The following is a 16,711-nucleotide window of genomic DNA, read 5'->3' as shown; positions in this document are numbered from 1 at the left end:
TTTCTCTGTGTAGCTTTGCGCCTTTCCTGGAACTCGCTTTGGAGACCAGGCTGGCCTCGAAATCACAGAGATCTGCCTGGCTCTGCCTCCCGAGTGCTGGGATTAAAGGCGTGCGCCACCACCGCCCGGCAAACAATCATTATTTTAAGAAATACTAAATAAGATAATCAGAACCAATTTTAAACACTTTTTTAGATTTATTTATTCAATTGTATATGCATGAGTGTTTTGCCTGCATATATGTATGTACACCACATGTGTACCTGGTGTCTATTGGGGTCAGAAAAAGGCATCAAGTGCCCTGGAACTGGAGTTACAGATGGTTCTGAGCCACCATGAGTGCTGGGAATTGAACCCTAGTCTTCTGCAAGAGCAGTGAGTACTCTTAAATGCTGAGCCATTTCTCCAGCTTCTACTTGATATTGTTAAAGTTTGGTTCTGATTTAGGGCTGGAGCTCTCACATACTGTCTCACAACTGCATGTACTACCAGTCTCAGGGGATCCAATGCCCTCTTCTGGCCTCCATGTGCACCAGGCCCATACACAGTGCACACACATGCATGTACATGAAGCACTCACACAAAAAAAAATAAAATTATATATGATATCAAATAAAACTTAGGCTAGAGCAATTTTGCTTACTACCCATAAGACATGGGAGGACACTGGGGATAGACAGTAGAACAGTCTGACCACTACTAAGCACTACCTTTTGGACCAAGGACGGTTTTGTTATTCATAAAGTAAGACAGGTAAAGGACTACATGTACTGACAGGCAGGTTACATGCTACACAATGGTACTCAACTAAGAGAACACAATTCCTGGCTGAAATGTCTTTTTCAACTAACTGCCTTGGTGAGGTTGCAGCAGTCAGCAGGGGGAAGGAAGGGCATTTTTCTCATTGTTCCACTGGAGTGCACATATCTCTGCAATTTGTCTGCCCTTAGGTGGCCTATGATTCTGATTACCACAAAGGCATTGTATGAGCTAATGGTGGTCTTGCAAATTAATACAGGGTTCATAGAGCCACTGAACATCCTGTGAGGGATGAGACCTTAAATAGTTTCTGTCTGGCCTTGGGCCTTGGAACCAAATACAATTAAGCTATCTTTCTCTTCCAGTTGAAATCATGTGAAGACAACAGTGTAGCTGTAAACTCTAAAGAATGTTTCTCATTTTCTGAGAACTGACTATACGTGAGGAATCTACTTGAGGCCTTATCCCACTAGTAAGTTAAGGTTGCAGGGGAATAGTCACATTGATGGGGCAACATAGCATAACAGGAAGAAGCATGGCTTTAAAGCCAGGAACAAGTCTGGCCTTGCTCTGCAATTTACTGGTTGAGCAACTTTAGGTGACTGTTTAACTTCTCTGGGCTTCTGTGAGGATTTGCTAAGATAACAGATGGAAAGAGCTGAGTCCTGTGCTACCTGGAATACAGAAAACATGGTTTCTAGGCCATTTTTTTTGTAAAATCCTACTCTGATTCTAAAACTAGTTCACATTATTCCTGGTCTTGCTCTTGCAAGCCTACCCAGTAAAGCACAAGGACAGGCCTATTAGAAAACTGTAGCAGCAGTCAGAAATAGAGATTCCAGTGCCAGACATACCCCTGCTAAACTACCTCAGAACTGACCTCCCTCTCCTGACCCTATCAATAAAATGGAGCACCCTTGCTCTGAGAAGAGCAGAGAAAATAAGTCACCTTTTGGGGCATCTGTCAAGAGACATGCACTATACTAGGCCCTTTCCCATACCGTATTTCCTCTAAATCAGCACTGTCCAGAACATTCTGTCACGGCGGAAATGATCTGTATCTAAATGTAGACAACAGCTAACAATATGTAGTGACCTTTGAAATATAGCCAGAACTACCAATTGAATCAATTTTTTTTAGTCTAATGAATTGTGACTTAAACAGTCACATATGCTAGCTGGATACTATATTATATAGGGTGGCTCTAAGATCATGAAAATAAAATGTTTGTTTCTATCTAATAGGTGGTATGACACTCAAGTTTATAAAGCTTATAAAATAAAAATCCCTTAAATTTGAATAACTTTGAAATCTGAAACACCTCTAGTCTTGAACACACTGTTATTTTACAAAGCACCACAATGTGGTGTGCCATAATACCTGGTCAGCCTCACTCAGTGTCAAATTCCTTGAATTGTTTCTAAAAGTGCTTGGATGAGCCACAACCCTGCCATTCCATTGGAGTGGCTGAGAGGAGGGGTCCTGGAGAGTGCATATCTGGTGTCAGATAAAACCTGGCCAAAATAGGAGAGAGAGAGACTTCTCTACATTTTCTCTTGGGTCAAAAAGTATCAATGTCTCACAAATAAAAAAGAAGAAAAACCATTTAAATAGAAACTAAACCAGAGAACTAGAAAGCTTAATTGAATACTAGAATTATAAATGCCAGGAATTATTCAGATTTTATCACTTGTAAATTATATGATGAATGAAATTAACTTTACACCAGAACTCAGCTTCATCACTATAAAATGACATTAAGTTTCACCTAACTTATAAGCTTATTATTGGGAGTTATGTGTATAAAGCAATGAGTGGGTGATCCATAATGGGTTTTCAAATCTCTGTTTTACTCACCACCCTCAGGCCTTTATTGTACATAAAAAATTATGACACAAGCTAAAACAGGTAACTACAGACTAGAAAGAGCACTGAGAAATAAGAAATAACAAGGAGGCCACTCCTAAGCTTTTGTGTTATACCATATTATAGAAGGGAATGGAGGAAAGGAATGAAAATCCTCAAGCTATTTCCACATACTTGGTTTGCTTTCCTACTAACTTCGGTTCAGTCAACATTAGTCAAACCAGAGAACAATCTATAACGTAAAGATTATTTCAGACTCTGAAAAATACAAACAGTTATGGTAACACTTCTACACATTCCTTAATCTGCAAAATAAGACTGATACTTTACATGTATGGTATCTCAGAACACGTATGTCCTTTTTATTTTGCTTTACATTCTATGGCACCCTCTAGTGGTGTACAAACAAGTGTTGCATTTTTTGCCCTCCAAAGCAGTGGTTCTTTAATTTTTGAGAGCCTTGGATTCACTACCACAATTTGTAGTGGCATAGATTGCCAAACTCCATCCAGAGAACCTTTGATTTATGAGACTGGAGGTGGTGCCGAAGAATCTAATTTTCTGGTAACTTACCAGGTGATACTGATGCTTCTGGTCTGCCTAGGAAATACAGTTGAACTGTTCTAAAAACCTTTCACCGTTGTGGCTGGAGAGATAGCCCAGCAATTAAGACCACTTGCTGCTCTTCCGGAGGACCCGAGTTAGGTTCCCAGCATCCATGTCAGGTGTCTCAGAAGAGTCTATAATTCCAGCTCCAGGGGATCCAATGCCTCTGACCTCTGAACTCACGTCACATACCCAAATGCAGATGTATACACCTACACATAATTAAAAACAATAAAATTAAAATCCTAAAAAAATCCTTCACCCACATGTGTACAAGTGCTTATCATTGATAACTGAACCGATATTTGTTGGTTGATTATGGTGCACAATTTTGTTAAGAAAAAGGTATTTAATACAACATCCAAAATATAGAAAACATTAAAAAAATTGAGGGTCTGGCTGGGGAGATGTCTCAGGGGGTAAAGTGTCTGCTGCTCAAGCATGAGGACCTGAGTTCAGTTCCCTAGAACCTACATAAAAGCTGAACACGGGGCACACGTCTGTAACACCAGTGTTTTAAGGGAACTATTGGTGGAGACAGGCAAATCCTGGGAGCTCACTGACAAGCCAGTATAGCCCACATAGACTACTCCAAGCTCACTGAGAGACCCTACCTCAAAATATAAGGTGGACAGAAATAGAGGAAGAGACGCAAAATGAAGCTGAACACGCACATGCACAGGCAAGCACCCCTGCACACATATGCAAACACACAGAAATTTAAAAAAAAAATCTCAGGGCCACATCATCATTTGCCCTGAAACATAGGGCAAGTAAGTGTGAAATGTTCCACTATTTACTATCTGACTCTAAAGACACAATCAAGTTATGTAAAATGCAATGAGCACTTTTTAAAAATGACTTTTAGACTTGTAAAAACAGCTTAGTCAGGAACTGCACTACACCCAAGGCTAGATCTGATAACCAGAACCCAGTGACATCACTCAAGATAACCAGACACAGTCCTAGACCCCATGACGCCCTCTGGCCAGTATATAAGCAGGGACCCAGAGCACTGCTCTTCCTCTTTGCACCTGGAGGGAAGCCACCTTGATCTACCCTGCGGCTGGAGAGTCTGCCCTGGGATCCTGAGACTGGACCGGATCTTCGAACAGGTAAGCCACCTTGGCGGGGATAAGCTTAGGACTGTAGTCAGGAACTTAAGAGTGTGAACTTTGTATGAAGACCCTCCACATAATAAAATATCTTTTTTATACCAATTATACATACCTACCTTATTGCTCGCAACACAGAAACATCACATAAAATTAAGATGCACATATATCTGCTAAAAATTTCAAGAGGAAAGGACGATAATTTTCAATACTGAGGTCTAACTTTACCTCCGAGTTAACTTTACAGACGACTATAGTCATCTGCAATTACCATTTGGAGGAATTGTAAGTTTTTGAAAATAAAGTAGGCAAAAAAGCAGAAAGGATATTCTTTCTTTTTTTATGTAGAGACATGATCTTGAAAACTGGTCTTCAACTTGGGGTCTTTCTACCTACTGAGTGCTAATACTGCAGATGCGCCACCACAGCCCACACAGGATTTTAGCATCAGCATTTAGGCTCGTTTATTAACGCTGAGTAAAAAAGAATACAAGGGAGAAAGAAAATCTGGAAGAGCACTTGACTTTTTTCTTTTTAAGGAAAGAAAATAACAAAAATATTTGGATATATAATTCCCTGCCTAGTGTTGTTATTTTACAGAACTTGATTTTATTCTTATTTGGGAATTTAAGATATATATGAGACAGCCAGAGATGATTGAGTTCATCAAATTAGAAGTAGGTGGAGCAATAAATAAATAAATCTCACAATCCCGGGGAACCTAACAGCAAATCCTTTGCTGGGATTTGGTGACATCTAGTGGCAGATTCAAGAGGTATAAACCTCACCCAGTGAACTTTCTGGAAAATTGACCGAATGCCCATTTGCCTAAGGATCACTATGCTTGGAGACTAGGACAAAAGGTAGGTGAGGCTTAAAAGTCCACAAAAATTTGGAGGGGTCTCTATCATAGGGGAATATTTAATTCCGTACGTTCTCATTAGAAATTATTTCTGCCATTATGCAGTAAAATTGGTGAGGGGCAAAGGAAAGGTCTCGGTGATGGAGAGGAGGGGAATATACTTGAAAACTTTAAAGAAGCGCTCTTTTAAGTTACTAATATAGCTTTGGCTTTATTTTGGTGGATTAAAATGCGCATCTATACGGTCTAAAATTAAATCAGACTGGGTGGAGTGGCACATGCCTTTAATCTCAGTCCTCGGGAGGAAGAGAAGAGACGGGAATCTCTACGAGCTCCAGGCCATCCAAGGGTTACATAGCGAGACCAGGTCTCAAACAAAAAAAAAAAAAAAAAAAAAAAAAAAAAAGGAAAATAAATTAAATCAGCAGGCCTTTTCTAACAAAGCCCTTTACTTACTTCTGTTACTAGTACTTTGTCGTAATTATTTATCTTTCCATAAAGCAGTTTGCAAACATAAAAAAGCGGCAATCCACCAATATAAAGCATCTCACCTACACACACAGTTAGGGCCCCTCCCGCCAACCGCAAGGAGTGCACGCGTGCGCACACCCATCACCTCCGGCGCCACGAGGGCTGGTGTGCGCCCACACCCACACTCCACGGCCACGCGAGCGTGCCCGCGCACATGCACCCTTGTTCTCACGCCATCCGCCCGTGGCACTCACCACCCTCACACACACACAGCAAAACCTTCCTTAGTCCTTTTTTTTTTCTCCCGTTCCGAGAGTTGCGCAACAGGCTCGGGGGGCGTGGCCCTAGGTTTGACCTCGCTCTTCCCACTCGCGGGAACCTTAGCTCATTTCCGCCTATCCTATTTCCGCAAGCCACGTAGACACTTCCTTTCCCAGTGGTGCGGGGGCGGGGGAGGAGAACGGACCCACAAACCCATAATGCCTCCCTGCAGGAGAAAAAGGGTGAGCCAGGGAAAGGAGGTGGGGGCAAAAAAAAAAAAAAACCCACGGTCAGAGGAACTCTGGGTCGTGAAAATAGGCCACGTGAACACGCTGCCCTATAGACTTATGACCCAACGGCTGTAGCGCATTTGGAGGGCGGGCTAAGAGCCTAAAAGGGCGACTGTCATTGGTCGGACTCCGCACTGAAGAAGGACGGTAATTGGTTTGATTTCGGCCCTAACCATGAAGAAGCAGGTTCCTAGCACCCGCCTTTACTGCGGCGGAGTGTCACTGCTGACGTGAGGGCGGTGGTCCAATCATTTGGTTATGGAACATTCTAAAACGGAGACAAGACGACTACGATTGGCTGAACGGCTAAGCCCGCCCCCAGGGTGACGTGTCTGCCTATGGATATCAGTTGCCAGAGAAACCTGGCTTTACTATGGCGGTTGGAGGAGCAGCAGTGATCACACGTCGGCTGCTGGAAAGAACTGGATTCTCGTTTCAGGTTTCGGGGTGGGGGTGGGGAGGAAGGGTCGATGATTTCCTTTTTTCTTCGTGTCTATAAACAGGATTAGCTAGTGGCTTCACATTCAGGCAAAGCTGGATTCATATTCCTGCTCGCCAACGCCCAACTCGGGCAAGGCTCCTTTCTGTGTCTCGGTTTCCATGTTTGTAAAACGGTGATAATAGTATCCATCTCAGAGACGTGGACTCAAATGTCCACAATAAAATAGTGCGTGTAAGGTATTCAATGTGAAGCCTGTCTCTGAAAAATATTAGCAATTGTTATTAAAGATAGATAATTTGCGTAGCCGGAGAAAATTAAAAATTACGCAGATTCGCTCGATATAGTATTTTTTCTGAACATAATCCTCTTTTCTAGACGAAATTGTGATAATAGGCGTATATTAAGCCTTACCGATAAAATAATTTGCTAGCCGAGAATTGCTTCAGAATAGCTGGGGGTTGGAATTTTCCCACATTAAAATCAAAAAAAAAAAGAAAGGAGGTAGAGGAAGGAGAATGAGAGCAAGCTAGATATGAAGCACATGCGATGAGTAGGCCTTGTTTGAATCCAGATTCGAGCACACCAATTGTAAAATTTTCTTTAAGACGCATCGGGAATTTTTAAATGCGGAATTAATATTCTTTAATGAAATTGTGTCAGATTTTTTTAGGCGTTTATGGTAGCAATGTGGTTATGTTTTCAGATTGCTTTATTTTGTGGAAATATGTATTTATATATTTATATATTTGCTGAGGGATTAAATAATGTCTGAAAATGGCTTCAAAATACGTGGATGACTAGGATTTGCTTCAGAATAATTTCAGCGGTAGAGAAAGATGGGAGGGATATAATTGAGACCCTAGATTAATAATTGTTTTAAGCTGAGAGGTAGGCAGATGGGGTTTCCTGTATTCATTTTTTTCTCTTGGTATATATTTGAAAATTTTCTTAATTTTTAAGTCATTTTTTTCTCGGTAGCTTAAAAAAAAGTGGGGGGGAGCAGTGGGTGGGGTTACAGATGAAACAAGATGGCCTTCAGTTGGTAATTGTTGGAGCTGGATGATGGATTCGCATCGGTTTGTAATGGTGTTCCTTTACAGTTTTGTTTGTTTCACATTATCTTTAGGAGAAAATAATCATTTTTTTCAAAAATTGATAACAAACAAATAAAGCACATCTGAAAATATAACCACAGGAAAATAAAAATTATGCATTATCAGCTTTGGTGTCCTTTGTGTGAGATAAAATTGCATTGACTGATGGAAAAGAAAATCAGCATCTCATCTCTTTTTCTGTCTTTTTCCATCTCTTTGTTTGACCTTCTAGGTCACCATCAGAAAAGCTAAGTTTGCTATACAATAAGGATCAGGAGCTCTGACCCTGGTTGCAGAACCATTCCTGTTTGCAGAATACAGGGTAAGTGCCTTCCTTCTGGCCTCAGTTCACAGACAAGATAATAGCACACAACCTCCCTAACTGTCTAGGAATATTTTGAAGATTAATAAGCTCCCATCTGAGAGAGTATTCTAAATTCTGAAAGAGGAAGGATGCACATTAGGTAAACAATATAAGCCTGTGTAATCTTGATCTCTTAATTAAAAAAATTCTGAAAATTAGTGCTATATGATGGTTTCACAGATTCAAATAGTACAACATTTTTCTCAAGAGCAATTGCAGACTTGATAGATTTGATTGCCGGCTCTTCCACTTACTGTGTAATCCTGAGCAAAACTTCCTTTGTTCCAAAATGTCCTCATAAAAGTATTTGCTAGAATAATACTTCTGGCTTTAGTAGTTGTGAAACATTTTATACACACACACACCAAAAAAAAAAAACGCATTCTTGTAAAATAGTGAGTATAATTTTCTTGGAATTTTTTTAATTAATATTTTTGGTTTTCTCATTTTCCAGAAGCAGCAATTAGCTACTAGAACTGAATTGTGAAATTATCTGATCAGAGTTTTAAGTACATTTACTTTAGAGGAAATTGCCAGGAACCCTGATTTATCTACCATATCCAGCAGCTAAACATTTTTTATATCATTTTCCTCTTTTGTTCAGACTGAAAGTAATCTATTGGGTTGGGAATGTGGCTTAGTTGGTAGAGTGCTTCCCTAGCATACATGAAGTTCCAGGTTTGATTCCTCAGCTCTACACAAGCCTGGGGTAGAGGCAGGAAGTTCAGAAACTCAAGGTCATCCTCAGCTTTATAATGAGTTTGAGTCTAGCCTGGATCACATGAGACCCTTTCAAAAAAAAAAATTTAAGAATAAGGAATGTCTCAAGGTGCAAATGAGAAAGTTGATGTATACCTGATTTTATCCAGAGACCAAGAAATGAAAAAAATGATGTAATGTGTGGTCCCAATTGTACAGTTAATGAAAGGTTTATGCCAACAAATTGTTGGAATTGTTAGCTACATATGTTTGTGACACATACACACAAAACTGCATTTGGAGTCTGGTTGCATGAAGCAGTGAAAAGAAAAGGGGTGTGTCCCAGTCTCTTCAGAGCTACATTTGGACAGGAGTTATATAATTTCCTTAATTTTTCTCCTTTGTGAAAGCTAGGTTGCAGCGGAGAGCACTTCCCTGGTAGAGAGGCAATTTAGAGAATGACTGGGGGCTGAAAGTGGATCGATAGGGACTGACAAAGCAAGGGCCAGAGAGAGAGAGCTCTGAAATAAGGAAAGCCTCAAAGAGGAAAAGGATCTTGACTTGGACCTTTGGGAACTGTCTGAGTAGTATGCCTATAAAGCATACAGTGTACAGTGGTAATGAAATGAAAATATATGTAAAATCCATGGGTGAGCACATCACAAAGTCGTGAGGAATGTGTATGGCTCTGGGGTTTTTCTCACTAACCTTACTTCTCCCTACCAGCTTTCTTCATTTCCTTCTAGATAACCTAATTGCAAACTTGTCTAAAATGTGTACAGATAATGCATAAGAGTGTTTTATGATTTTCTTTATATAAACTATGGTGTTGATATAGATACTATTTTATAACTACCTGTGTATTTAACAAATTGTCTTTGAATGTCTTTGTCCATTCATAGAGCTCTGTCTAACTTCTTTTCATGGTTTCTTTCACAGTGACATTTCTTTAGCTAAGATGATATTCCATATTACAAATATACCACATTTCATCAAACACTGTAAGGTTATCTCCAGTATTTTGCTTCTAAAATAATACCACCCCAGTCACCTTTTATATCCATTTACAGGTAGTATTCTAAAACAACATTTATGCCCTTAAACCGTAATAATTGAACCATTATGATACTGTTACAAGAACAACCAGAATTATCACTGGTAGGACCTAGAAATGGGTGTGGTGGCTTGTGCCTGTAACTTCAGTGGTTGGAAAGCAAAAGCAGGAAGGTTGATGCAAATTCCAGACCAGCCTGGACTTGGGAAGAGAGCCCCTCAAGAGTCATATTTTTTTAAAGTCATATATTTATGAATATTTATAAAATAGCATTTCTCATTGAGAAAAGGATAGACTCATCAGTAATGAACATTGAGAAAATATTGCTGTAAATTTGGGGGAAACTAAAAACATACAAAGAAGTAATGTAAGAACTCACTTCTAACATCTGTTTGGCATTTTCCCTGAGCACAACAAAACCAAAGGTTGCAAAGGAAAAGCCAGCCAGGTTTATTTGTAATACTGAGATATGAGTACATGCAGTCCGTAAGACACTATTAAACACACTTAAAATATTTGAACAAAAAAACATGGTGTTGTGATCAATGTGAAACAAGCGCCCTAGAAGAAAAGGAAATAAAAATGCCCATGTAAGGAAAAAAAAGATCTGACCACTGATTTATGAAGATGCCTTGAGATCACACATTTTCAAATGAAGATACCCCACTATGCAAGTTAGATTAGAAAAAAAAAAAAAAAGAAGATGTTTGAAGCTTCGGGTATAGTTGGCATAGCAGTTGAATGCTTGCCTAATATGTAGGAGGCCTTGAATGAAAGGTACTGAGGCTTGGGAATATAACTCAGTGGTAGAGCACTTGCCTTACATGCAAGGCAAAAATAAAAGTGAAGATTTGCCGGTGCTTCCCAGAAGATGTGTGTTTTTACTCACTGTTAGGGTTATGAATACATACGGTTTTTGAAGGGAAAACAATTTAGCACCATGGTAAAAAGCCTTAAATATGTTATACCTCTTGATTCACCAAATAAATCAACTTGGCGTGTTGGGAAAAATATAAGAAAATGTCAAATCATAGGCCAAGAGATGAATATTATAACCTTAACATGGGGACATGATTTTTTTAAAGATGTGATCCAAGATTTGATAACATGTGCTCACCTCTACTTCAGTACACAAATAGGGGCAAACATAAAACTACGTTCCTCTTCTCTGGATAATTCTAGAGATAGCATGGCCAGCCTGGTCTACAGAGCAAGATCCAGGAAAGGCACAAAGCTACACAGAGAAACCCTGTCTCGAAAAACCAAAAAAAAAAAAAAAAAAGGAAAGAAAAGAGATAGCACGCAGGGAGTGGGAAAATAGTATATTGGTCCAAGACCTATGTGCTGCAAAAGATCCAAGATTAAGTATAATACAAGCTCTGTGTTGGGGCTTTCATTGTATTTAAATGAGGGAGAGGAAGACTGGAGTAAAGGGTAGGTATGCTACCTGAACAACATTTAATAGTGAGGTTTGGGGAGGCAGGGAAGAGACAAAGTTGAGCCAAAATTTAAGCACTGTGTGCTAATATATGATGGCAATTTTTTCATGGGATGGTGTTAAACTTGTAGGAAATGTGGGTACAGAGCATAGTAAATAGTAAATCTGTCCTGAAACGTATATTATATCTAGGAGCTAGATGTAGAAGAGGTTTAATCCCAGCACCTGGGCTGTAGAGTCAGGCATGTGTCCTTGCCTTTACTCTGGTCATACAAGCATGGCCCCAATTTTGTATAGAAATATCAAGAATGCATTTAGCATAGGAATGTGTATGAATGGTAGAATTCTTACAAAATGGGCAAAAATGTAATAAGTTCAGCTGTCATTCTCAAGTTCATTGGTAAGGAAGAGCTGATGATTCAGTATGGCTTCCAAAATGGCTCCTGGACGCTGTGATTTTTTTTTTTAATTTATTTAAAAATTTTTTTTTCGGTTTTATGGAACAGTTAGATTGAGTCTAACTTTCTGGACTTTACTCATTCTCCAAGGTCCTTTCTGTCCTCATAATTCTACATTTAAAAAAGCAAAAAAAAAAAATAAAAAAAAACCCTAGCAATAGCTTTTTTTGAGTGTGAGAGTTTACAGGATAATGGCATTTCTAGCTACCATCACCACAGAACCTTTACAGGGCAATTTTTATCTCAGCATAATTTTCATTCCCATATTGTTAGCTTCTGTGTTCACCAATTTCAATGCTTGGAAGGCTGATACTGCCTTCCACTATCTGCTTGGAGCTTTGTGTCTTTTGAATTAAAGAGTATTTCCTTAAACTGCATAGTATTCTAAGCACCTATGGCTTTCATTTCTAAGCAAGTCTTAAGTCTGAATTTTCCTCCTTGGGAATTCCATGATACCTACCCACATGATTGGCTAGATCTGGCTTTAATTAAAGCTGGGCTGTCATCCTTTTCTTGGGGTTGCCCTGAGTATGCAACAGTCATGTTTTACACATTTACACTCCTGTTTAAAACATGGGATCGCATTGGTCATAGGAATAGTGCTTAGTTCTTCCTGTGCTATTTGTCCATTTTAGGCTCCCTTTCTGTGCTAGTTCCCTATTTAGTGACATTGCACCGTTTTCAGTGTCAGTGTATGGGCCTTTGCTTAGTTCATATGTCTAAGACACATTTTTTTTTTCTTGCATGTTGTCACAAAAGTTCATCTTCATTGCGCATACCTACTTTCCTTTTTAGGTTGTATTCCCACTTCATCCTTCAGACCATAGGAGATCTGTAAGATTCCATCTGGGAATTTACTAGGAGTCCTTGGAAGGGAAAGAAGGAAGATTGTGTAAGTCAAGGGGATTGTCTAATGAGTCATGCTATAAGAGTAGCAGGAGACTTATTTTTAATGCATTTTCACTGAACATGCATTAAATATTTTCACTGAACATTTCTTTCTCTTGAAACCTAACTTTAGCTTCCAAAATCACATTCTTATTCTCCAATGAGGGTCTCACCATTTCATTTTATCTGTGGTCTCTTTCTTGATACTCCTTTCTAATACCTGATACCTTTCTTCCTTAGGTTTTCCAGAATTCTATGTGTAAAATTCCTCTGTTCTCAATGAAACTGTTCACTGGTTCATAGTATATGCTACCAGCTATACAACAATTACTTAAATCTCCATTTCTTTGCTCTGACCTCTGACCTGAGTTTGAACATTCTATTCAAGTGCACACCCCAGATACAAAAGTCTCAAACTAAGCATCTTCCTCCTCTGAGCAGTGTGTATATATATCATCCTCATTTGACGATGATACAAATAAGATCCTCCTCCAAACATGAATGTTGTTCCTGCCACCTTCCCCAGTTCTCATCTTGCAGCAAGCAGTCACTGAGATGTTTTGTGCATGTAGCTATCATTGGACTAATCTTGTTTTCTGATGGTGTAAACTAACCCTTGAGAACCTGCGCTTTTAATTAACCTTCTAGGCTTAGTGGTACAGAGTCCAGTTTGGATCTAACCTTCAGTTATTGTGTCCCTCTGTGTGAGGGGTGTGTGTGTGTTGTTTCCCTTCATTGCCGTTACACTGGTTAAGGCCTCCCTAGACTTGTATACACAAACTTTTACTGTTAATTCATTTTACCTACAACCCATTAAACTACTCTTCCCTATTACTTTCAAATTCTCATTCTTGTTCCAAAGTCTTGAATTTCAACTCTATTTCCTTTTATGGTTTTGTCACAATATCTTTCTCTAAAATTAAATCCCTGTCTTTTAAATAGCATCAAGAAGTGAGTTTGTGGGCATGTCTGGTGAGTTGTTGGGTGAGGCAAGGGTTGTGGGTGGTAGTAAGGATTAGAGAAAGGAGGAGATAGAAATGCACTTATAAATGGTCCAGAACTAGGACCTGAAATCCATAGCCAACAGATTTGGGCATGTGGTGTGCTCTGATGGTCCTCAAAGTCACGCTAGTAAACAACCAAATACAATACTTTGTGTGTTACAGTGGTTGGAATAAAAAGCAGGGTTGAATGAGTTCCAGAAAGCAGGCTTCTCAAACTCGTGGACAACAATCTGCTGAAGAAGACAACTTTAAGAAGCCAACTCGAGGCAACATGCAGAGAAGTAAGATGAGGGGAGCTGCCTCAGGAAAGAAGTCAGCTGGTTCACAGCCAAAGAATCTTGAACCAGCCCTCCCAGGAAGGTGGGGGGGTCGCTCTGCTGAGAACCCCCCTTCTGGCTCTGTGCGGAAGACACGCAAGAACAAGCAGAAGACCCCTGGCAACGGGGACGGTGGCAGTACCAGCGAAGTGGCCCAGCCCCCTCGTAAGAAAAGGGCGCGGGCTGACCCCACTGTGGAGAGTGAGGAGGCATTTAAGAATAGAATGGAGGTGAAGGTGAAGATTCCCGAAGAGTTAAAACCATGGCTGGTAGAGGACTGGGACTTGGTTACTAGGCAGAAGCAGTTGTTCCAGCTCCCTGCTAAAAAGAATGTAGATGCCATTCTTGAGGAGTATGCCAATTGCAAGAAGTCGCAGGGAAATGTTGATAATAAGGAGTATGCAGTTAATGAAGTTGTGGGAGGGATAAAGGAGTATTTCAATGTGATGCTGGGCACTCAGCTGCTCTACAAGTTTGAAAGGCCCCAATATGCCGAAATTCTTTTGGCTCACCCTGATGCGCCAATGTCGCAGATCTATGGGGCTCCACACCTACTGAGATTATTTGTGAGAATTGGGGCAATGTTGGCCTATACGCCCCTTGATGAGAAAAGCCTTGCATTATTGTTGGGCTATTTGCATGATTTCCTTAAGTATCTGGCAAAGAATTCTGCCTCTCTGTTTACTGCCAGTGATTACAAAGTGGCTTCTGCTGAGTACCATCGCAAAGCCCTGTGAAGGTCTACTGACCACTCACTATTGTCTGGTATCTGTAAACACTTCTGTTTAGTCCTTTCATTGTATAATTGATGTTCTTTAAAACTGTCGATGTAAAACAGGGCTTATGTTTCAGTTTGTTTCCTGTTCTGTTGTAAGCAGAAAATAAAAGGAGTGCCTGGCTCCTTTCCTCATTTCAAAGTTGCTACCAGTGTATGCAGTAATTAGACAAAGAAGAAAATCAGTAGAACATTTTATTGCCTAGTTGACAACATTGCTTGAATGCTGGTGGTTCTATCCCTTTGACACTACACGGTTTTCTAATATGTGTTAATGCTACGTGATAAGATGCCCTGGTTCCTAGTGCCAAAGGTTCAACTTAATGTATATACCTGAAAACCCATGCATTTGTGCTTTTTTTTTTTTATGGTGCTTGACGTAAACAGCCCATCCTCTGCAAATCCATCTTTGTTGTTCCTTAGGCATTCATTCTATCTTTGCTCAAATTGTTGAAGGATGGTGGTTTGTTTCCTGGTTTTTGTATTTTGAGTCTAATGCACGTTCTAACATGATAGAGGCAATGCATTATTGTGTAGCCACAGTTTTCTGAAAAGTTGATATTTTAGGAATTGTATTTCAGATCTTAAATAAAACTTGTTTCTAAATTTCAAAGCAAAAAAATTTGTGGTATGCCTTTTATGTTACCGCGATTGACAAATGCAGGTTCATGAAATATTTTGGCAGCACAGAAGAATTTGTTTGTCTTCCCAAAAGAAAAGTTCCTTTCTTGGGCTGGATAGAAGACGATTTGGTTCCCTGCAGCTCACAACCACCTGTAACTCCAGCCCCGGGGGATCTGGTACCTTCTGACCATCTCAGGTACTTGTATGGACATGCACGTGCCCCCACACATACACATAATTAAAAGTGAAAATATTTCTTTACAAAATGCTTGCTGGAGCAAGTAAGGTTATGCCCTATCAAGTCATTGCCCCTCCTCAGTGTGGCTTCTCTGGGCTAGATTGCTGCTCGTACCAGCCAGGTTTGTTCCGGATGCGTACGCCTGTGACTTTGGCATGTATACCAGGATGAGTACTCTAAACTGCCCCAAACTTGTTCTTTTTATTTCTTTTGAGAACTCTATGTCCAGGTCCCAGACTCAAAGCTTTAATCCTTTCCCACCAGAGGAAGCATGGATAGTCACCCTATGTATTATTTCTATCAGGAATACTTGTGGATTTTTCTAAATCTTAGGGAAATTTCCCAGTCATGGTTCCCGACCACCCACCCCACCCCCACATGGCTGTTTTTTTACTCTTAGCAAGAAAAGTATTCTATAGTTTTTAATTAAAATTTGGGGAAATGTGATTAAGGGCCAATTGGAAGTGGGAATCATGTATCCCAGTCAGAGTCCTTGAGGTTTTTGTGGCGTTTTTTTCCCCATTATTGGCAGAAAGGCAGAATTATGGCATATATTGTTCAGTTTGGACAAGCATAACAGTGCCACAGACTGATGAACAGAAATTATTTTCTTAGTTCTGCCACATGAAAGGATCGTGGTATGAGAGAGCTGGCTTTTCTGTAGGATTGTCCCTGACCATCTCTGTGTCTTCATACATTTGCTAACTTCTTACAAGGACCCAGTCAATTGGATTAGGGCCTGCTGTGGTGACATCACTTAAGCTTCTTTCTGTAAAGACTTTTCAAATATAACTACATTTTGAGTAATAAGGACTATATGAAGAGGGGCCTTATAATCCAGTCCATCACACGGGGTTTAGTACCCCTAGGGGAAGGAGGTGATAGGGAGTGGGGCAAAGGTTACTGAATGGTACACGGCTGTGTGGAAAGGGGCCGTCTGACAGCAGTTGTGATGCACATGTGAATCCTGAAAACAAAGATGCCAAGATAAAAAATGTCTAACCTCTGTTTCACTTCTGCATCATGCCAGTATATAGCCTCCTCCCTTTTGCCAAACTGGGAGCCAGAGAAGGAAGACCTTATAT

At 40.1% G+C, this 16,711-nt stretch overlaps 2 protein-coding genes across 9 annotated transcripts in view; one reads left to right on the top strand and one right to left on the bottom strand.

The window, feature by feature from the left end:
- Window positions 1-3,861, bottom strand: part of Plp1 (proteolipid protein 1) — a 101,564-nt gene extending 97,703 nt beyond the window's left edge. For 3 of the 4 annotated variants that reach the window (XM_059250938.1, XM_059250942.1, XM_059250941.1), the window contains exon 1: window positions 3,200-3,861. The gene's annotated coding sequence lies outside the window, so the exon portion shown is untranslated. The remainder of the gene's footprint in view (window positions 1-3,199) is intronic. The other variant, XM_059250943.1, reaches the window with a different exon arrangement.
- Window positions 3,862-4,326: 465 nt separating this feature from the next.
- Morf4l2 (mortality factor 4 like 2) lies at window positions 4,327-15,386 on the top strand. 5 transcript variants are annotated; one of them, XM_059250935.1, is made up of 4 exons: window positions 4,327-4,347; window positions 8,000-8,089; window positions 12,576-12,672; window positions 13,835-15,386. In XM_059250935.1, the coding sequence occupies exon 4, from the start codon at window positions 13,860-13,862 to the stop codon at window positions 14,724-14,726; it is 867 nt and encodes a 288-aa protein (XP_059106918.1). In that variant the 5' UTR covers window positions 4,327-4,347; window positions 8,000-8,089; window positions 12,576-12,672; window positions 13,835-13,859; the 3' UTR covers window positions 14,727-15,386. The 5 variants fall into 5 exon arrangements, with proteins under 5 accessions (XP_059106918.1, XP_059106920.1, XP_059106917.1 ...); XM_059250934.1 differs by lacking the exon at window positions 4,327-4,347 and adding an exon at window positions 6,108-6,183; XM_059250933.1 differs by lacking the exon at window positions 4,327-4,347 and adding an exon at window positions 6,541-6,670.
- Window positions 15,387-16,711: the final 1,325 nt, after the last annotated feature.

Source organism: Peromyscus eremicus, chromosome X, assembly GCF_949786415.1.
Source record: "Peromyscus eremicus chromosome X, PerEre_H2_v1, whole genome shotgun sequence".
NCBI classification, from domain to species: domain Eukaryota; kingdom Metazoa; phylum Chordata; class Mammalia; order Rodentia; family Cricetidae; genus Peromyscus; species Peromyscus eremicus.
This window is presented reverse-complemented; position numbering and strand designations above follow the sequence as displayed.

Excerpts from the sequence above, each read along its gene's own strand:
- Morf4l2 (XM_059250935.1), top strand. The coding sequence starts at position 13,860 with ATGAGTTCCAGAAAGCAGGCTTCTCAAACTCGTGGACAACAATCTGCT.